General features: G+C 43.5%; 1 protein-coding gene across 1 annotated transcript; it reads left to right on the forward strand.

Moving 5' to 3' along the window:
- On the forward strand, nt 1-9,596 carry TRIM15 (tripartite motif containing 15). Its single transcript, XM_007973275.3, has 7 exons — nt 1-1,016; nt 4,125-4,220; nt 5,236-5,466; nt 6,179-6,201; nt 7,441-7,556; nt 7,917-7,949; nt 8,753-9,596. The coding sequence occupies exons 1-7, from the start codon at nt 636-638 to the stop codon at nt 9,268-9,270; spliced, it is 1,398 nt and encodes a 465-aa protein (XP_007971466.1). The 5' UTR covers nt 1-635; the 3' UTR covers nt 9,271-9,596.
- Nucleotides 9,597-22,827: the final 13,231 nt, after the last annotated feature.

Raw genomic sequence — 22,827 nt, forward strand, 5'->3', positions numbered from 1 at the left:
TGGGCAGATGTGGCGAGGGAGGAAAGGGGAGAAGAGGGGTCCCGATGAGCAATCCTTACACCCGACCCGCAGTGTGGAAACAGCGTCCCGCCCACACACTTCCCACAGAATCTCCCGACGTCCACACCTCTCACTCCAGCCTGGACTTTGATGCTGTGGGCACGCCTCAAAGCTAGAAGTTTATGGCACCCACCTGCTCAATCTAACAGGAAGCGTCTGCTACCAAGTTCTCCCCAGCCACTATGGTCTAGAGATTCCAGGAAACCCCGGTTCCCTGTGACCTCATGGGGTGCTCTGTTCTCCACCCTAGGGACCAGAAGGAGCCAGGAGTAAAGAACTGGTTTACTTGGCCGCCACTGGGAAATTCTGGGTAATTCAAGACGCCCTGGAATTTGGACCCACTCCGCTGATAGGTGGTGGCCAGGGTTCTAGGGAGCACAGGAGGCGGAGCCAGGTGGCTTCCCTGTGCTGGCATTCCTGCCTCTCTCTCTCTCTCTCTCTCTCTCTCTCTCTCTCTCTCTGCCTTGCAGCCCTTTCACTCTGCGATTCGTGTAAGTGTGACTCGATTTCAGGGAAAGGGAATTCGCGTGGTCTGAGAAGGAGGCCGGAGTGGACAGGCTGGGGAAGGCACCGTGATGCCCTCAACCCCGTCCCTGAAGGTGGTCCACGAGCTGCCCGCCTGTACCCTCTGTGTGGGGCCGCTGGAGGATGCGGTGACCGCTCCCTGTGGACACACCTTCTGCCGGCTCTGCCTCCCCACGCTCTCCCAGATGGGGGCCCAGTCCTCGGGCAAGATCCTGCTCTGCCCGCTCTGCCAAGAGGAGGAGCAGGCAGAGACTCCCATGGCCCCTGTGCCCCTGGGCCCGCTGGGAGAGACTTACTGCGAGGAGCACGGGGAGAAGATCTACTTCTTCTGCGAGAACGACGCCGAGTTCCTCTGTGTGTTCTGCAGAGAAGGTCCCACCCACCAGGCGCACACCGTGGGATTCCTGGACGAGGCCATTCAGCCCTACCGGGTAAGAAGTGTGACTTTACGTAGGGCCTGTTTGGGGCAGGATGATGTCCTGTTATGATGGGGGGAAATCGGGTGGGGATCTGGATGACAGACCTGGCTTCCACATCAGGGAACCCTAAGGTTACAGGGACTTTCAAGGCATTCCCAGACTGAAGGCAGATAGGTTCCACTTGGATGTGTGCTAGTTCCTGGTCTGGGGGAACTCAGCTCCAGCTCTCAGAGGACCCCTCAGAGATGGAGTGCAAAGAACTGTAGCCTTAGCTTCACTCACTGTGGAAAGAAAGCTGCAGTGCAAGTGGAATCTTCTGCAGATGATGGGCAGGGTGAGTTTGTTCTCCCAGGATCCAGACTGGAAATGGGATTTCTAGGGCCCTGACTGCCAGGGCGCAGAGGGGAGGGAGGAGCTGGGGAACCTGCTAGCACTGCTCTCCTTCCTGAGAAAGGGAGGGCGGCAGTCGTCCAGAATTGTGAGAATTTCCCATCTGATCTTGGGGCACTTTCCCGTCAGCCTCTCAGATCTCTCTCTTGTCAACCAGTCACCAGGTCTGGAAGTGGTTTCCTTAGAAACATCTCCCAAATCTTTAATTCTGCCTTATCCTGTCAGCCAGGTTCTCCTTATCTCTTGCCCAGACTTTGCAGTCTCAACTGCATTCCCTGTCTCCATTCCCACCCTTTCCAGTCACCTTCCAATCTGCTGGGAGACAGATCCTCCTAAAACATAAAGTCACTCCTCTGCTCAAAATCCTCCCATGTATCCCTAGTGCCCAAAGAAAGTCCAATGTCTTTAGCAAGACATTCAAGGCCCTTTGTAGTCGGGATCCTTCCTCCCCATCCAGCCTCATCGCTCAGTCACCCTCCTCAAGGCACCATATGTCTAGCCAGACTGAGCTGCGTTTGCTGTTATTTTCCCGAACTGTCTTATTCATTCCTGCTTCCAGTACTTTTTGAACATAGTCTCTTCCTCCTAGAATATTCTTCTCCCCTTCTTCCACCTCTCTCTTTTTAAGTACACAATTCAGGGGCACTAACTCTTCTTCTTTTATAAAAAAATTTTTTATTATGCTTTAAGTTCTGGGATACATCTGCAGAACATGCAGGTTTGTTACACAGGTATACACAGGCCATGGTGGTTTGCCGCACCTATCAACCCATCATCTACATTAGATATTTCTCCTAATGCTATCCTTCCCCTAGCCCCCCCATGACCTGACAGGCCCTGATGTGTGATGTTCCCCTCCCTGTGTCCATATGCTCTCATTGTTCAACTCCCACTTACAAGTGAGAACATGTGGTGTTTGGTTTTCTATTCTTGTGTTAGTTTGCTGAAAATGATGGTTTCCAGCTTCATTCATGCCCCTGCAAAGGACATGAATTCATCCTTTTCTATGGCTGCATAGTATTCCATGGTGTATATGTGCCACGTTTTCTTTATCCAGTCTATCATTGATGGGCATTTGGGTTGGTTCCAAGTCTTTGCTATTGTGAACAGTGCTGCAATAAACATACGTATGCATGTGTCTTCATAGCAGCATGATTTATAATCCTTTGGGTATATACCCAGTAATGGGATTGCTGGGTCAAATGGTATTTCTGGTTCTAGATCCTTGAGGAGTCGCTACACTGTCTTCCACAATGGTTGAACTAATTTACACTCCCACCAACAGTGTAAAAGCATTCCTATTTCTCCACTTCGTCTCCAGAATTTGTTGTTTCCTGACTTTTTAATGATCACCATTCTAACTGACATGAGATGGTATTTGATTGTGGTTTTGATTTACATTTCTCTAATGACCAGTGACGATGAGCTTTTTTGGTGTGTTTGTTGGCACCATAAATGTCTTCTTTTGAGAAGTATCTGTTCATATCCTTCACCCACTTTTTGATGGTTTTTTTTTTCTTGCAAATTTGTTTAAGTTCTTTGTAGATTCTAGATATTAGCCATTTGTCAGATGGATACATTGCAATTTTTTTTCTCCCATTCTGTAGGCTGCCTGTTCACTCTGATGATAGTTTTTTTGCTGTGCAGAAGCTCTTTAGTTTAGATTGCATTTGTCAATTTTGGCTTTTGTTGCCATTGCTTTTGGTGTTTTAGTCATGAAGTCTTTGCCCATGCCTATGTCCTGAATGGTATTGCCTAGGTTTTCTTCTAGGGTTTTTATGGTTTTAGGTCTTACATTTAAGTCTTTAATCCATCTTGAGTTAATTTTTATATCAGATGTAAGGAAGGAGTCCAGTTTCAGTTTTCTGCATATAGCTAGCCAGTTTTCGCAACACAATTTATTAAACAGGGAATCCTTTCCCCATTGCTTGTTTTTGTCAGGTTTGTCAAAGATTAGATGGTTGTAGATGTGTGGAGTTATTTCTGAGGCCCCTATTCTGTTCCATTGGTCTATATGTCTATTTTGGTACCAGTACCATGCTGTTTTGGTTATTGTAGCCTTGTAGTATAGTTTGAAGTCAGGTAGCATGATGCCTCCAGCTTTATTCTTTTTGCTTAGGATTGTCTTGGCTATGTGGGCTCTTTTTTGGTTCCATATGAAATATAAAGTAGTTTTTTCTAATTCTGTGAAGAAAGTCAATGGTAGCTTAATGGGGATAGCATTGAATCTATACATTACTTTGGGCAGTATGGACATTTTCACAATATTGATTCTTCCTATCCATGACATGCAATGTTTTTTCTGTTTGTGTCCTCTCTGATTTCCTTGAGCAGTGGTTTGTAGTTCTCCTTGAAGAGGTCCTTCACATCTGTGGGCACTAAGTCCTTTTCTCTCCCTGTCTATTCAACTGGAAATTTATCTTATCTTTCAAGGTGCACTGTAAATGTTTTCTGCTTTCCAAACCTTCCCTTACGCCTACAGGCAGAGCTGTCTCTGTGTTCCCATCTTACTGTGTGTACCTCTGGACTACTGCATTTATCTGTCTGTATTTTAGCCACTTGACACTGACTTCTTCCTGAGATGGTGATCTCTCTTTAGGTACAAGGACTGGGCCTTTTCCACCTTTGAATCCCTCAGCACTTAACAGTGTGCCCAGGATGCGATAGTTAATAATTGTGAGTTGAATTATTAATTTAGTCACCTCTATCCACCCATTCTTCTCTCCATAGGATCGTCTCAGGAGTCGACTGGAAGCTCTGAGCATGGAGAGAGATGAGATTGAGGATGTAAAGTGTAGAGAAGACCAGAAGCTTCAAGTGCTGCTGGTACAGTCCACTTCACTGGCTACCTTTTCCTTTGAAGGTTTTCTTAAGAGACTCTGGGGAAACCTGTTGGCTGGTATCTGTTTCCTGGCAAACTGTTCTCATTCACCTTCCTGTGGCTGCACAAAGGCATTTGGGATCTCAGACCATGGGCACTAGAAGTGGTTCTGATGTCTTGCAATCCAAGATCCATCTTATATATCACATTTTACAGAGCAGAAAACTGAGGTCCAGAAAAGCAATGCTCCCAAGGCCACATAGCAAAACGCAATTTCATAATGAACCTGGATTTCTTGACGCTTAATTCATTGTTCCTTCCATCCTAGTCTGTCTGCCTGAACACACCACCTTCAGATGGGAAGCTTGGGGTCAGAAGGTGTATATTAGTGTCTGGATTCTAGTCCTGACCACAGGCTGACCTTGAGGATAGTAGGCTGATGGTGTGGCTACATCTGGGTCCCTCATGCCTCTTTTTTCATGCTATAAAGTTATGGAGGAATCGCAGTGTGGGGATTTCTAGTACCTTGACCAAGGAGAGAGTGTGGGGACAAAACAACTTCTCCACCATCCCTCAGCTCTCATCAAAGTATGCCCTGTAGTTGGTGATTTCCATGGCTAAAACCAAAATTACACACTCTCCCACTAAGTTGTGTTGACTCATATCACAACTTCCTTTTGCCTCTAAGAAATGACTACAGTCTTCCCCCCTAACTTTAAGAAGGTATAGTAGGGTTAAGATGGTATTGTAGTTGTGGAAATATTTTTGAAAACTTCAACATAATTCTGAGAGCATAATGTAGTATTATTGTTAGAATCTCTAGCTAAGACAGTAGCACAGTCCTCATCATTTGTAAGTTCATCCTGAGACCTTTCTACTTCTAGGTGTATTAGTAAATAGAATAAGTTTTGGAACTAGTTACTCTCTATCCCTGTTAATCAAGAACAAATATATGGATGATCATCCTGGAAGCTATCTCTGAGCCCCTTCCTAACCATGTCTACTTTTTATCCCTTGCAGACTCAGATTGAAAACAAGAAGCATCAGGTAGAAGCAGCTTTTGAGAGGCTGCAGCAGGAGCTGGAGCAACAGCGGTGTCTCCTGCTGGCCAGGCTGCAGGAGCTGGAACAGCAGATTTGGAAGGAGAGGGATGAATATATCACAAAGGTCTCTGAGGAAGTCACCCGGCTTGGAGCCCAGGTCAAGGAGCTGGAGGAGAAGTGTCAGCAGCCAGCAAGTGAGCTTCTACAAGTGAGAGACACCTTATTACTTCATGTGATAGGAGAGGGACTCCACAGGGAAGGGGGTGGGCACCATGCTGTGGGCTGGAGAGAGGCAGGAAAGGGAAGTGGAGAGAGGTTAAGGGAGTGCAGACCCAGAGCGGCTGGAGAATTGCCCAAGTCATATACTGTGGTCATGTTAAGGGCTTTAGGGTCAGACAGTCTTGGATTTGAATGTTGGCTCTTCCAATCGTGTGACTTGACTGAGTCTCTTAACCTCTCTAAGCATGGGGAAAACAATAGCACCTCCCTCACAAAGTTGTTGCAGAATTATAAGAAACAATCCATATAAAATGCTTGGCATGGTTACTGGTACACAGAAAGAACTCAATAACTGGTGTCTGTTGTGGTTATGAATATGTGATCCTGGTTCATATCAGGTCCAGCTGACAAATGAAGACAGGCCCCTGCTCTCCACCACCTCCTAATCATTGCAGACACAATCCACTCCCACGATAAGGCTGAAACAGGGAAACCAGCACAAATGAACTGACTACAGAGACCCAAATTAGTAAGAAAACATGGTGTTAAAGAACAATCTAATGAGTAGGTAATTAAACAGGATAACTCTCTGCAGAAGGAGAGTTTTGAGCTCATATTTTAAGGAAAAAAAAGGATGTACAGAATCCCTGACAGGAAGGACTTATGGAAACTAAAGGTATGTTCTTGTCTTTCTTTTGTAGGACGTCAGAGTCAACCAGAGCAGGTAGGGCCCACTCCCCAGTCCTGCCTCCTTTTACTCAACACCACGACTGAAGGCGAAGGGGCAGGGTCACTTACTGCCACCCACTTACTTCCCCTCTTCCAGGAAAGCAAAGGCACTCTGGCAGACACATTGTCTCATTCAACCGTCCACAAACAGTCCAAACTCACTAAAGATTTGCGTTCTAAAGGTTCATTTTTAAATTGGTTGGTACTGGGGACACATTTTTCCCCGAGAAGTGAAGTTATAAATAACAATCATGTTTTTAGGTTGATCCAGGAACATTTATTTAATCTATGAAATTATTGGTACTTGAGTCAGTATCTAACACCATTTAAAATGTAATTCAAAGGAGGAATACTTTCTGTAGACTATGAGAAGCATGGAAACCGGGAATACCAGCCTGTTCTTTCATTCATTCATTTTTTACACACATCTCTAGTTTCCTTCAGGATTTTCTAATGCTACTGTAAAAGGACAGCCACCAGGAGCCAGAGGCATTGTAAATGCATGGCCTTTTCCTTCCCTGTCTGCTATAAGCATTAGCAGTCTGCACTGAGATGAGGAGAGGTGTAGTGACTAGGGAACACTTGTTACGTGCTTTGTGCCTATTTACGTGCAGGGAAGATAAACCCAGGGTCCGTGAATCAGGAAGTGTCTCCAAACATGCTTTTCAAAGAGCATTAGAGGTTTAGATCTAGAAGGGCTTGGGGATCTTCCAGTCTGATGAAGAAACTGAGACCCGGGGGGTGAATAGTGTTCAAGGTAACGCAGCAAGTGTCTGATGAGGACTGAGCTGGGACCAGAATCAGGAGTTTTTTTCATTGCAATATGTATTTTCGTTTATCCTTTTTTTTCTTCCCTTCTAGCCTCTTTTCCTTTACAAATAGCAGCATACACAAGGGTAGTTTAAGGCTGTTTCCAAGTGGTACCCTGTTGCCCTCTAGAGGTGAAAAGGGGTAATGGTCTCTGTCCTTCGCCCCGACAGACCCAAACATTCTCCTAAAGGGGCCTACCTCCAATTCTTGAGAAGTAATTATCATTAGTTCCTCTTAGGTTTAACTGAAATGCCTACTACTTTAGTAACTACACATTTCCAGCAAAAGTAAAGAAACGATACTCAATCTGATTATTCATCACAGACGCCAAGATCATTCTTTAGTCTGATTTTAGCCTCACTTGGTCTCACCCAAACATTGTTTTTGGAATTTGGACCTAACTGGTTACCAAACCTGTCTGCAGGTGTGAGATGAAGACTTTTGTGAGTCCTGAGGCCATCTCTCCTGACCTTGTCAAGAAGATCCGTGATTTCCACAGGAAAATACTCACCCTCCCAGAGATGATGAGGATGTTCTCAGGTAAAGGGGAAGGGGCCGCAGTTTTCCCCAGTCCCGTTAGCTGTCCTCCTGCCTTCCACCCATCTCCATCCTTCTCTGCCCTCGAAACCCAGCTCAAGACATCTTCCCTCCCCAGAGCCTTCCCTTAGTGATCTCAATTAATTCAGGGGCACCATTCCTAGAGCATCTCCTCCACTCCCTAAGGACAGGTGCGGGACTGAGATTCCAGGAGGGTGAGGACCACTTCTCCTCCACTAGACCACAGCAGAAGCCAAGGCTTCTGTCCTCATCTTCACATTGTACTCAAGACACCTTGCCCCTGGGGGTGCCTATAAGAAGTAATAAGTCACAGATCTCTCTTTCTATTTCTGCTTCCCTCAGAAAACTTGGCGCATCATCTGGAAATAGATTCAGGTAAACAGCTTGGGACTTGGGGAGTCATTCTTCCATTCGCCCATTCGGTCCATGGCAGCAAACAGAGCAATAAAATGCATGAATTCTGGAGCTTGATTGCTTGAGTTCTCTGAGACACTGGGCAAGTTATTAAGCCTCTGTCCCACAATATTTTCTTCACCAGTAAAATGAAAAAAAAAAGAAAAAGAAAAAGGTACTGTACCTGTCCCATAAGTAGCTGTGAGGACTAAATGAATTAATACCTGCAGAGAGCTTAGTGTATTACCTGACTCATAGTAAGTGCTCAATTAATGTCATCTACTTGTATAGATATTACTGGTTGAAAAATATTTATCAAGTCCTAGTTTTTTTAGCAGTATTGTGCTGGACTCTTTATTGATTTGAACAAATGTGAATTTTTTTTTAAATCACATTTATTTTTAAATTGGTGCTTAATTTAGAAATTGTTTCCATAAGCATCACCTCACTCTGGTATAGATCAGTGCTTTTCAAACTTAACATGCAGAAAGTTCTCCTAGGGATCCTGTTAAAATGCAGATTCTGATTTAGTAGGGTGGGATGGGGCCCAATATTCTGCATTTCTAACAAGCTCCCAGGCGATGGGGATGCAGCTGGTCCCTCCCTCTGCACTTTGAGAAGCAAATCCTTACAGCACCACTGGCTGATTAGGTAGAAGGGCGGTTCAGAGCCCAATGGCAGGCTGCCCGAGTCCAGTATTCCTTCTGCCTCCCACGCGCGTGGCCTGCTCTAGGAACATCTGTGGTTGCTGCCCGCTGTTGATGTCTGTGATCTCCTCCCTCCAGGGGTCATCACTCTGGACCCTCAGACCGCCAGCCGGAGCCTGGTTCTCTCGGAAGACAGGAAGTCAGTGAGGTACACCCGGCAGAAGAAGAACCTGCCAGACAGCCCCCTGCGCTTCGACGGCCTCCCGGCGGTGCTGGGCTTCCCGGGTTTCTCCTCGGGGCGCCACCGCTGGCAGGTTGACCTGCAGCTCGGCGACGGCGGCGGCTGCACCGTGGGGGTGGCCGGGGAGGGGGTGAGGAGGAAGGGGGAGATGGGCCTTAGCGCCGAGGATGGCGTCTGGGCCGTAATCATCTCGCACCAGCAGTGCTGGGCCAGCACCTCCCCGGGCACCGACCTGCCGCTAAGCGAGATCCCGCGCTATGTGGGCGTCGCCCTGGACTACGAGGCCGGACGGGTGACCCTCTTCAACGCCCAGACCCAGGAGCCCATCTTCACCTTCGCTGCCTCTTTCTCCGGCAAAGTCTTTCCTTTCTTTGCCGTCTGGAAAAAGGGTTCCTGCCTTACCCTGAAAGGCTGAAGTGGGGCGCGCGAAGGGCGGCGAAGCGGACACAGCGGCTCCCTGGGATCCAGCTCCGCCCCTGGCCAGCACGCGGCCCGCGTGAGGCGAAAGGACAGGGGACTTGAGTCTCGAACAGCGGTTGTTTATACTTTATTTATCTTAGGCCCTCAGCTCCCTGACGTCCTGAGCCTCTCTGTGACGCTCCGGCCTTCTCCGCACCTCGGAGTGCAGAACCACAGGCGGGCTCAGCTGTGCCTAAGGCAACAGCCAACCTAGGAGCCAGCGGGCTTTCGGGGAAAAAACAGAAAAAGAGATCTAAAATAAAATGTTTAAACTGTTTCAAAGTAATCATCGTGGGAAATCCAGGGTGTTGCTGGACTTGCACTAATTTATACAGTTAACTTCGTACTTTGACACACACCTGAAGATGCCTCCACCTTTGTAGGGCTTAGGGCCTCTTCATCAGCTCTGGGTGGACCCCAGGGCCCCTTCCTTTCCTTCCCTTTCTGGTCATTTCTCTAGACTTGTAGAGAGTGTCCTAAGAAAGTGTGACTCACAGACCTCTGGATTCCATATGTCCAATTCGTGCTGATGGGACTGAAGGAAAGGCTTAAATCCAATGGAAGCTGCCTGTGTTGGCAATTTAGGGCGGAGATGGCTGGAGGGAGTAGAAGCAGAGAGGAAGGGTGATGATCCCTCTGTGACCAAGACACAATCCTGTTCCTTCTTTTAGTCAGGACACCCCTGATGACAGACTGTGGGACAATCACCAGGCCCCACTGTTTAATAAAATGAGGCTTTTGCTCAGTAGGTCTAACCTCTCAAATATTTGTTATTATTGCAGTTATTATGTAGACACAGAAACAGACCACAGGTGAAAATAACTTTACAAAGCGAAGTATGAATCCCTATACAAGTGATGGTTTCCCCAACCCCTACCCTTTCTCTTCTCAAGTTGAACACTCACATTCTCATCCTTCCACCCCAACCTCTGAAAAAAATCTGCCTTCAACTCCAATCCAGGTTCCCTGTACTGTAAGACAATACTCTACGTACAAGAACACTTTAGTGTCAGCACGGTGGCTAATGCCAGTAATCCCAGCACTTTGGAAGGCTGAGGCTGGTGGATCACTTAAGGTCAGGAGTTCGATACCAGCCTGAACAACATGGTGAAACCCTGTCTCTACTAAAAATATAAAAATTGGCTGGGCATGATGGCAGGTGCCTGTAATCCCAGCTACTCAGGAGGCTGAGGCAGGAGAATCACTTAAACCAGGGAGACAGAGGTTGCAGTGAGCTAATATCGAGCCACTGCATTCCAGCCCAAGTGACAGAGTGAGACTCCATCTCAAAAACAAACAAACAAACAAAAAAACAGGTTGGGTGTTGTGGCTCATGCCAGTATGCTGAGGCAGGTGGATCACCTGAGATCAGGAGTTTGAGACCAGCCTGGACAACATGGTGAAACCCCATCTCTACTAAATATACAAAAATTAGCTGCGTGTGGTGGCGGACACTTGTGATCCCAGCTACTTGGAAGGCTGAGGCAGGGGAATCACTTGAACCCGGAGGCAGAGGTTGCAGTGAACTGAGATTGCGCCACTGCACCCCAGCCTGGGTGACAGAGTGAGACTCCGTCTCCAAGAAACAGACAAACAAACAAACAAACAAAACGAAGAACATCTTCATTATTGCGTGAGCCCTGCTCCTAAAGCATAGGTCAGATATTTCAAAGGCACTCAAAGAGTTTAGACCATATGTGAATTTTATTTAAAAATTGTAACGTGGCCGGGCACAGCGGCTCACTCCTGTAATCCCAGCACTTTGGGAGCCCAAGGTGGGTGGATCACGAGGTCAGGAGATCAAGACCATCCTGGCTAACACGGTGAAACCCCGTCTCTACTAAAAAATACAAAAAAATTAGCCGGGCACGGTGGCAGGCGCCTGCAGGAGAATGGTGGGAACCCGGGAGGCGGAGCTTGCAGTGAGCAGAGATCGCACCACTGCACTCCAGCCTGGGAGACAGAGCGAGACTCCATCTCAAAAAATAAATAAATAAATAATAAAAGTAAAATAAAACTAAAAATAAAAATTGTAACATGAATCATTGTGATGTGAATAATTAACCCTAACTTGACTGTTGGACAAATAGAGGTTCTTGATATAAAAGAAACCAGACAATGTGGGGTTTCTTCTGCCCCCTCAGTGTGGTAAGCAGAGCCATCCTTGTCTGACCTAAGTGGCTTGGTAGTCCAACCTAGTAGTAGTAGTAGTAGTAGTAGTAGTATTGCCCAGTGCTTATTATAAAAGTTGTATATGCTCATGGTTAAGAAAATTCAAACATTTTCAAAGTGTACAGATAAAAACCTCTTTCCCCACCCACTCAACACTTCCCCTTGCCACTCCCCATAGTTAATCATTGATACCAATTTTTTGTATATCCTGCAAGCTTTGAATACAAATATACATTGTTTTCTTTTTTTTTACATAAATTAGATTATGCCATAAATACTCTTTGCAACCCCTCCAAAAGAAAAACTATGTGCGACACATGCTAATTGTAACATTGGTCAAACATTACACAAGGCTATAAAGTTAAAACAAATTTGTTTTAATTATATCTTCATTTGAACCTTACAACAAGCCTGTGAAGTACATAAGACCTATTTTGTTTTTCTCATTTGGTGGTTGAGAAAACTGGCACACAGTAAATGAACTTGTCTAACAAGTTTCACAGCTGGTCCTTGTGACCTGCTGAAGTAGAATCTACCCGTCCTGGAGCTCAGCATAGTCACCTTTCCACCACACTCAGACTTCTAAAACAGACACATCCCAAAGGGGCTTTGTTTCATTTGCTACCCACTGAATTCATGTTTTAGACAGACAGGGCATTTTTGGTTCCGTATGAAACAGAAAAAAAAAAAAAGAAGAAGAATCGATGAACCATAAGCACACTGTATTTCCAAGTCTCTGATACTTCTAATTTTTGAGTGGTCCAGATAATTTAAAAGTGTGGATATGCACATTTGGAGGCTCTGTGCCTATATTAATAAATTGTTCTGCATAAGAAAGGAAAGAGAAATTTAGAAGCCAAAAGAAATTTGGGAGTGGCTAAGACCTCAGGGTGAGGATTGGGAGCTGCCTGAAGGAAAAGCAGAGGAAATTGATTCATCTGGTGGTCCAGCTGGAGCCACAGGAGGGCTGTGTTCCTGTGTTTGTGATGTAAAACTGTCCTCCCTCTCCCCTACAGGATCCTCCGCACAACCTGTCTTGCCCCTAATGCTTTTTGTAAGTGTTCCTGAGTTCCAGGTGCTGAGTTCTGACCACTACTGGGCAGGAGGAAAAGAGACCCCACGAAAGAACTGCTGGGCTGCAGTTCATCATGTGAGGAGCAGCCACACTGAGGTGCCTCAGAGAACCAGAGGGGTTATTGTAAGGACCAAGGTGGGACCTATAAGGGAATCTCTCTGGAGCCCAGGAACCATGATGACAGTGAGCTGCTTGTAATGGCAACTAGAGCCAAGACAGATGCATTGTCTCTCTGGTCAGCTTACTTCACTCTGGATGTGGGGTCCGTTCTCCTGTCTATAAGGAAGCTTCCTGACTGTACTCATGGCCTTTATTTTCTCTTTCATTTTCAGTTCTTTCCTTCTTTCAGACTTCCAGTGTAGAGCATTGACTCAATCATACCTCTCGGTTCTTGGAACATGATCATCATCAGTTCATGCAAGGTCTTATTGTTTTATTTGTATTTTCTCCTCTCTCTCCAATTTTTATTCCCATTCTCCTCACTCCCGTAGGCAGTTACTCCCTAATGTTTTTCTTTTTTAAAAAAAATTTTCAACTTTTAAGTTTGGGGATACATGTGCAAGATGTGCAGGTTTGTTACATAGGTAAATGTGTGCCATTGTAGTCAGCTACACAGATCATCCTATCACCGTGGAATTAAGCCCAGCACCCATTAGTTATTCTTCCTGATCCTCTCCCTCCTCCCACCCCCACCTTCCAACAGAGCCCAGTGTGTGTTGCTCCCCACCACCTCCCATCATGTGTTCATGTGTTCTCATTATTTAGACCCTACTTATAAGTGAAAACATGCTGTACTTGGTTTTCTGTTCCTACTTTAGTTTGCTAAGGATAACGGCCTTCAGTTCCATTCATGTCCCTGCAAAGGACATGATCTCATTCCTTTTTATGGCTGTATAGTATTCCATGGTATATGTATACCACATTTTCTTTATCCAGTCTATCATTGACGGGCATTTAGTTTGACTTCATGTCTTTGCTATTGTGAATACTACCGCAATGAACATACACATGCACGTGTCTTTATAGAGAACGATTTCTATTCCTTTGGGTATATACCCAGTAATGAGATTGCTGGGCTGAATGGTATATCTGCCTCTAGGTCTTTCAGGAATCGCCACACAGTCTTCCACAATGGTTGAACTAATTTACACTCACACCAACAGTGTCAAAGCATTCCTTTTTCTTCACAACCTTGTCAGCATCTGTTGCTTTTTGACTTTTTAATAATAGCCATTTTGACTGGTGTGAGATAGTATCTCATTGTGGTTTTGATTTTATTTTCACCTATAAACATCTGATACTTGACAAACCTGACGAAAACAAGCAATGGGGAAAGAATCCCCCAAGCACTAAACAAAACCTAGTTGGGAGCAGAACAATTCTCTCTTACCTATTCTTTTTCTTATGTGTGATCAAGAAGTCTGTGGTCAAAGTCTGAAATTTGGCACAAGTATAGCCCAGCAGTCTGAGACAAAGACAACCAAGGTAGCAGAGCTCATACTCAGAATAACAGACGAAGGAAGGAGTGGGGCCAAGGATGGACTCTGGTCAAGGCCAACTTTCCCTGCATCTCTAGGGCTAGGTGTCCCTAGAATGCAAAGAGAAGTGCAGCTTCATTGTCTGGGTACCAGAGTAGGGAATTAAAAAAAAGAAAGGTGTATTCAAATTCACAGAGAAACAAAAAACACTAATGAAAATTGCAGGGCAGATTGCCTTTAATTAAGGATTATGGGGCTATCACCAGTGAATATTATTTGTAAATGTCCTGCTCCCCACTACACTCTTGTGTCTAGAAGACAGGAGCTAATTATTCTTATTATGACAATAAAGCCATTGCCACCAGAATCATCTCCTCACAGAAGCCTCTTTGTGGAGGAGTTCTGAGACTGGGGGAGTGCCCCTAAGAACCATGCAGAATTAACAGTAAATGCAAACAAGTCAAGATGCCCAGCTGTGTGAATGTGAAGGCCTCTTGTAGTCTTGACTCTGCCAATGACTTTGACCTTGAGAAAATTATCTCACTTCCTCAGGGCCTAAACAGTACTGAGGATCCCTTCTAACTCTGAGATCTTGTGACTTAAACCCTAACCTCAAGGAGCTGTTCATCTAAGGGAGGGAGGGTGCTACTTATACCCTCTAGGTATCACCTTGTTACTCATATGACTGGGGGCCAATTTTATATACTTTCTTACAGTTCTCATGGGAAAGAAACGACCTCCCACCTCTGTGCCCAGCAGTGAAAGCATGGTCTCTAGAAACAGGAAGTCCCTGGTTCAAATCCCAACATGTTTTAGTTGTGTGACCTTAGGGAGGTTTACTTAACTCTCTGAGCTTCCAGACTCTTGGTCTGAAAAGTGGGAACAAGTGCCTACCTGAGGACTGTTATAAGGACTAAAAGAGATAATGTATGTAAAAGCGCTTGGTGCATTGCCTGGCACAGCATAAGCAGTTAGTGAAGAGGATGTGCTGCAAAGAACCTCAAAGTTGATAAGATCCAGACTTTTGCCTTTAGGCAAACATCAAATGGTGTCCATTTTACAGAGAGGGCAATTAAAACATAGAAAGTTTAAATAATGAGGAAAATGAATAATTTCCTCCAATAAATGAGAGCTGGAAGAAAAGGCAATCTCTTTTTTTTAAAGATTATTGCAAAACCAGCAATTAAGAGTTCCCAGGTGCTACGTGTTCCTCCAAGGCCTCCTTCTCTCATACTAGGGCATGTCCCAGGATCACATGATCTTGCTTGTTATGAAATCCTCTGGGGCAGGTTCACAGAGCCACTGCAGAGTTGTTGCAGGGGTTTTGAGGGTTTGTATATTGAATTAAATTTACAGTTGACAAGCATAACTCATCACAAGCTTCGCCACATTGTAAGCTCACCACCATGTTAACAACTTGTTTCTGCCAGTGGTACTATGAGTTACATGGTAGGTTAAAATTTGTTTGCAGTTCTGCAAAAAAAATAGGTAAGTACTGGTGACATGCTCAAGGAATTAAAACCTTTTCTTTTTTTTTAACTATACAAAAATTCTGAGTGGCTGTGAGAGTTAAGGCTGCAGTGAGCAAGTGTGATTTTCTCTTACTCCAGACTCCATGCCTCAGGAATTAGGCTGACCATCCTTGAACGGTCAGTGCATGAAGCCTTGGACCAATAACAGGCATGGAGTCACAACTGAGGCTGGCATAAATTCAGGACCTTGTGAGGACTGCATAGTCAGAGAAAGGAGAGGTTAGGGGAGATCACTCAGTCACAGGGAGACAGGAAGGAAGCTTTCCCTGAGAATCCTTCTGAGAAACAGGATCCCTCGCCTAGGGCATGCACAGAATTTTGGTATGTGGTGTAGAAACTCCCCATCCCCTGCCCAAGCCAAACAATAAACATAAAATTGTATTGAACTGGTAGTATTGCACCTGGGTTTGCTGGCAGGAGCATTGCATGGAATGTCCTCAGAAAGCCCTGCTGAAGGTGAGCTCAAAATAAATTATTAAAAACACATGAAGAAATGACCCCCTCTCCATCAGAAGACATAAATTTGGAGGAGTACAACCCCTAAAACCCCAACTATAGAATAGTGTAAAAGAGACTAACATTTTTGAATGATTAAATAACTGAGATGTTAAAAAAAAACAAAAAAACAAAAAAACAAAAAAAAAAAACATGAAAATCTGGTGTAAAGAATCAACAAGAACTTCTACACATAAAAATATGGCGAATGAAACAAAATCTTATTGACTTGGCTAAAGAGCAAAGTAAAGCAGCTGCAGAGAGAGTTTTTGAACTCTGAAGAAATGAACCAAAATGCAGCACAGAGAAACAGGGAGAAGGAAAATAGAAGAAAAGTTAGGAGATTTGGAGAAATGGAATGTGAAGCTCCAAAATATGACTTATATGAGTTATGGGAGAAAAAAGAGAAAGGAAATTGGGTGGAACAATAATTTAAGTGATTCTGCTATGGTCTCAATGTTTGTGTCCCCCAAAAATTTATATGTTGAACTAATCCTCAATGTGATGGTATTGTCACAGGCATTCGAATCAAAGCGACTCCATCTTGAGTGAGGGCTAGGAAAATGAGGCTGGGACTTGCTGGGCTGCATTTCCAGAAAGTTAGGTGTTCCTACCTCTAGATGTTTATGGTTAAGGGAACAGATTGATAATGTTTACTAAACAGACCCAGACTTGGGAGTGTCCTAATATCCCAATATCTTGAAAAGAAAGGCATTCTTAATTTTGCTTTAGAGATAATAATATTGATTATTGCAAAACTAGCAATTAAGAAAATTAATCCTTTATCACAAACCCTTGTAGCAGAGCACATCTCCCCATTCTCTTTTTTATCCTGTATATACAAGCATTGTACCTAGGGTGGACGCGTTTCTCATTTTACTTTCGGGAACACCCTACTCTGCCTGTGGAGTAGCTATTCTTTCTCCACTTTATTTTCTAAATCAGCTTGCTTATACTTTGCACTGCAGACTCACCCTGAGTTCCTTCTTGTGCGAGATCCAAGCACCCTCTCTTGGGATCTGGATTGAGACCCCTTTCCTGTAACAATATTAGGAGATGAGGTCTTTGGGAGGTGACAAGGTCCTGAGAGCAGAGCCTTCATGAATAGCATTGCTGCCCTTATAAAACAGACTGGAGGGAGCTTGTTTGCCCTTTCCACCATGTAAGGACACAGCAAGGAGGTATCATCTATGAGGAACTGGCCCTCATCAGATATGGAATCTGCTGGTGTCTGGATCTTGGACTTCCCAGCCTCCAGAACTGTGAGAAATAAAGTTCTGTTGTTTATAAGCTATCCAGCTTGTATTGTGCTGTAGTAGCCTGAATGAACTAAGACAGTGATACTGACTGAATTTTCCAGAACTGATAAGAGATACCATCTATAGATTCAAGAAACACAAGTTCTGGATAGGATAAATAATGACAAATCTACATGCCTCCCTGACATCCCCTCACACACACAGAACTGAAGAAAACAGACTAAGATAAAAATCTGAAAAGCAGTCTGAGGGAGAAAATGGATTACTCCCAAGGAGCAATTAAACTTTCTTAGGCAGACTTTTGTACAGCAACAAAACAGGTCAGGAAATCGTCTCTTCAAACTTATAAAAAACAATAATAATAATAACCATTTAACTAAACATCCGTTCTTGGCAAAACTATAGCTCCAGACAGACTGGGAATGAAATGAAATTACAGAGACAAAAAGGTAGCTGACTATAAACACTTCCTGAGAGATGTGCTAACATTTACCACTCAAGAAGAGGGAAGTAAAATCCAGAAGGACAGGAGGGGATGCAAGAAGCAGTAATAAGCAAATAAATTGGTAAATGCGTGAGTAAAATAAAGAAGCTTAGCTCCATAGAACAGTAAAAAACGTAGTGACAATTAGAGGTATATTAAAACAAGGTTAGGCTTTAAGGACCTTTTCTCCCCACCCTCCCCAACGTGTATGTATAACAATTCAGTCTCCTAGGTCCAACAGCTTCGCCCCAGCAGCATCCCATTTCCTCCTTTCTTCCTCCTTCCCCCATCACCCACAACCAATAGTTGGCTTGCTGTCACTGCCACTGCCCAAAAGTTGCCACTGCTGTCACTGCCACTGCCCACTGGACGGACTGGCTACAAAGTTGTGTGTAGGATGAAGGCAAACCAACAAGAAATGGTGAAGCATTCTTGGGCTAACAAGAGCAACTACCACCCCAGCCCTGAAAGGGGAAGTGAGGAAACAATATTGAACCCAGAGAGAGCTGTAGCTTCCACAGAAGCTGCAGTGTAAGGCAGGAGAGAGTAGCATCAGCCAACCCACGGCCCCAGAGGGAAGGGGAACAACCAGTCTCTCTCTACTCCAGCCCTATTATCTTCTGCAGATGCCATCTGTTGGCTAAACGGAATCAGAAGCCAGAGGGCAAGAGAGCCTCTACATTTCGTAGAGCTCATCTTTATAGGCACAGAGGGGGAGAGAATCTTGTGTGGCAAACAATATCCAACACATCCCACAGCCCTCCCCATGACCTGCCACCTATTGTCCCAATTCATTAGCACTCCTTTCATCTAAACTCTTTGAATGAGTTGTAATTGCTCTCTCTCCACTTCACCTTTCATCCTTTCCATATTGCCAGATCCATCAGTCACTTCTGCTCTTATGCCCATGATCTCTCTGCAGTATTTGGCACAGTCGACCCGACCACTTCCTCCTTTAAACATCTCCTCTGGGGATCGTCCCCTACTTTACTGGGCTTCTTCTATCTAACTGGTTGCTGCTTGTTGTCTTTTTTGGCTCCTCCTCTGCCTGGCCTGCAGATGGAGTGTCCAGGGATCAGTACGGGCCCCAGTCTGATCTTCACACTCACCCCATGGCCCTAAGTGGTACCTATACATTTTGTTACACCTACTTATTTTTTACTTCCGCCCTCTTACAGCCAATTATCTGCCTAACTTCTCCACTTAGATGTCCAGTAGATATGTCAAGTTTAACGTGAGCAAAATGGAACTTTACTTTTACCACCTCTACTTTCAAACCTATTCTTCAGTCATTCTAAACTTTCATATTTTTCTCCCTGATCAAACCCCAAATCTAGTAGGTATCCATTTTTTTTCTTCTGACCATCTCCAATCTATTCATTCTAACTAGCAAGCTCTGTTGATTCTACCCTCAAAACCTATTCCAAATATGTTCACCTCTCTCCATCTCTCCTCCTATCACTGTAGTCAAAACCAGCATCATCTCACTTGGTTGACCACAAAAGCCTTGCCACTAAACACCTCTCAGTCCTCTCTCCCTCTGCAATAATTTCTCCAAACAAATAGATCTTTTTAAGATTTGGATTATGCACTTTTATGGGGTATATGTGAAATTTTGTTACATGTATATAATACATAGTGATCAAGTTAGGGTATTTACAGATTCCACATGCATTTTTGTTTTATAGTAACTCTAATCTGCAATCGCTGAATTTATGCCTCCCATCTAATTGTATGCTCATATCCTTTAACCCGTTTCTCTTCATCCACCCGCTCCCTCTGCCCTGCTCACCCTTCTCAGTTTCTGATTCTCTGTCTTTTCACTCTGCCTCCATGTGATCAAATTTTTAAATTCCCACATATAAGTGAGAACGTGCGATGTTTGTCTTTTTGTGCCTGGCTTGTTTAATTTAAGATAATGACCTTCAGTTCCATCCATGTTGCTGCAAATGACATTCTTTTCATTTTCATTTTCAATTTTTCAAAAAAAATAAAAATTTCTTTTTTTTTTTTTTTTTTTTTTTTTTTTTTGAGACAGAGTCTCACTCTATCACCCAGGCTGGAGTACAATGGTGTGATCTTGGCTCACTGCAATCTCCACCTCCCGGGTTCAAGTGATTCTCATGCCTCAGCCTCCCGAGTAGCTGGGATTACAGGCACATGCCACCACACCCAGCTAATTTTTGTATTTTTAGTAGAAATAGGGTTTCACCATGTTGGCCATGATGGTCTCCATCTCCTGACCTCGTGATCCACCCGCCTTGCCCTCCCAAAGCACTAGGATTACAGGCGTGAGCCACTGTACCTGGCCAATTTTATTCTTTTCAATGGCCAAATATTATTCTACTGTGTATATATAGCATATTTTCTTTATCCATTCATCCACTGATTAACACTTAGGTTAATTCCTTATCTTTGCTATTGTGAGTAGTACTGCAATAAACATGTGAGTGCAGGTATTTCTTTGATATTTTGATTTCATTTCCTTTGCATAGATACCCAGTAGTGGGGTTGCTGGATTGAACGGTAGTTCTATTTTCAGTTTTTTGAGAAATCCCTATACTATTTTCCACAGAGGCTTTACTAGTTTACATTACCACCAACAGTGTATGAGTTCTCTTTTCTCTGTCTCCTTGCCAACATCTGTGATTTTTTGTCTTTTTTAATAATAGCCATTCTGACTGGAGTAAGATATTACCTTGTTGAGGTTTTGATTTGTATTTATCTGGTGACTAGTCATGGTGAACATTTCTTCATATACTTCTTGGCTGTTTGTATGTCTTCTTTTGAGAAATGTCTATTCATGTCTTTTGCACACTTTTTAATGGGATCATGTGGTGTTTACCTGTTGAGTTGTTTGATTATCTTGTATATTCTGGATATTAGTCCTCTGTCACATGAATAGGTTGCAAATACTTTCTCCAGTTTTGCAGGTTGTCTGTTCACTCTGTTGATAGTTTCTTTCGCTGTGCAGAAGGTTTTAGTTTAATTAAGTACCATGTGTCTATTTTTGTTGCCTGTGCTTTTTAGGTCTTAGTCATAAATTCTTTGCCTAGCCCAACGTCCAGGAGAGTTTTCTCTAGGTTTTCTTCTAGGATTTTTGTAGTTTCAGGTCTCACAGTTAAGTCTTTAATCCATTTTAAGTTAATTTTGTACAAAATGTTTCTCATCATTTTGTATCTTGAGAAATAAGGGTTCAGATTCATTCTTCTGCATGTGGCTATCCAAATTTCCTAGCACCATTTATTAAAGAGGCCATCGTTTCCCCAATTTAAGTCCTTGTCAACTTTGTCAGAGATCAGTTGGCTGTAAATATGTGGCTTTATTGCTGGGATCTGTATTCTGTTCCATTGGGCTATGTGTTTATTTTTATACCAATATCATGATGTTTGGGTTACTATAGCCTTGTATTTTTTTTTTTTTTTTTTTTTTTTTTGAGACAGTGTCTTGTTCTGTCACCCAGGCTGGAGTGCAGTGGCATGATCGCAGCTCACTGCAGCCTCTACCTCCTAGCCTCAGACTGATCTGATCCTCTGCCCTCAGCCTCCCAAGTAGCTGGGACCACAGGTGTATGCCACCATGCCTGGCTAATTTTTTGATTTGTTGTAGAAATGAAGTCTTACTATGTAGCCCAGGCTGGTCTCAACTCCTGGGCTCCAGTGATCCTCCCACCTCAGCCTACCAAAATACTTACAGGCATGAGCCATGGCACTGGGCTGTAATATATTTTGAAGTCATTTAACGTAACGCTTTGTTCTTGGTGCTCAGGATTTCTTTGGCTATTTGGGCTTTTTTGGGGAACGAGGGTTGGTCCATATGAATTTTAGGATTATTTTTTTCAAATTCTGTGAAGAATGATGTTGGTATTTTGTTAGGGATTGCATTGAATCTGCAGATTGCTTTGAACAATATGGTCATTTTAGTGACGTTGATATTCCTTCCAATCCATGAGCATAGGGTGTTTTTCCATTTGTGTCGTTTTGAATTTCTCTCAACAGTATTTTGTAGTTTTCTTTGTAAAGATCTTTCACCTCCTTGGTTAAATTCAATCCTAAATTGGTTTTGGTAACAAAAATCTCTAAATGAGATTGCCTTCTTGATTTATTTGTTGACTAGATCATTATTGATGTAAAGAAATGCTACTGATTTTTGCATGTTAATTTTGTAGCCTGAAACTGTACTGAATTCATTTACAAGATCTAAGAGTTTTTTGGTGAAATCACACCTTGTGTTTCTTTCTTTTGCCTGGTTCTTATAGCTAGGATTTTTAGTACTATGTTGAATAAGAGTGTTGAGAGTAGACATCCTTGCCTTGTTCCGGTGCTTAGAGGAAAAGCTTTCCGCTTTTCCTCATTCAGCATGTTAGCTATGGGTTTGTCATATATGGCTCATATGATTTTTTGAGGTATGTTCCATCTATGCCTAGTGTGTTGTATGTTTTTATCTTAAAAGGATGTTAAATTTTATCAAATGCTTTTTCTGCATCTATTAAGATGATCATATGGCTTCTGCTCTACATTCTATTGATAATATATATCATGCTTATTTATTTATATTGAACCATCTTTGCATCTCTACTATAAATCCCACTTGATTGTGATGTAGTATTTTTTTATGTGCTGTTGGATTTGGTTTGCTAGTATTTTGTTGAGGATTTTTGTATCTATGTTCATTAGGGATATTGACCTATAATTTTCTTTGTGTTGGTGTTGTGGTGTATCTGTCTGGCTTTGGTATCAGGGTGATGCCGACCTCATATAATTAGTTAGGGAAAATTCCTTCCTCTTTGACTTGTTTGAACAGTTTCAGGAGGATCGGTATTAGTTCTTCTTTGTATGTTTAGTAGAATTCAGCTGTTAATCCCTCCAGTCCTGGGTTTTTCTTCTTTGAGAGACTTTTCATTACTGATTCAATCTTGCTATTAATTATTGGTCTGCTCAGGTTTTCTATTTCTTTCTGATTCAGTCTTGGTAGGTTGTATGCTTCCAGGAATTTATCCACTTCCTCTAGGTTTTCCA

Source organism: Chlorocebus sabaeus, chromosome 17 (genome assembly GCF_047675955.1).
Source record: "Chlorocebus sabaeus isolate Y175 chromosome 17, mChlSab1.0.hap1, whole genome shotgun sequence".
NCBI classification, from domain to species: Eukaryota; Metazoa; Chordata; class Mammalia; order Primates; family Cercopithecidae; genus Chlorocebus; species Chlorocebus sabaeus.

Coding starts and splice junctions, on each gene's coding strand:
- TRIM15 (XM_007973275.3), top strand. CDS start 636: ATGCCCTCAACCCCGTCCCTGAAGGTGGTCCACGAGCTGCCCGCCTGT. Junction 7,557..7,916: donor GATGATGAGGATGTTCTCAG/GTAAAGGGGAAG, acceptor TGCTTCCCTCAG/AAAACTTGGCGCATCATCTG. Junction 7,950..8,752: donor TCATCTGGAAATAGATTCAG/GTAAACAGCTTG, acceptor TCCTCCCTCCAG/GGGTCATCACTCTGGACCCT.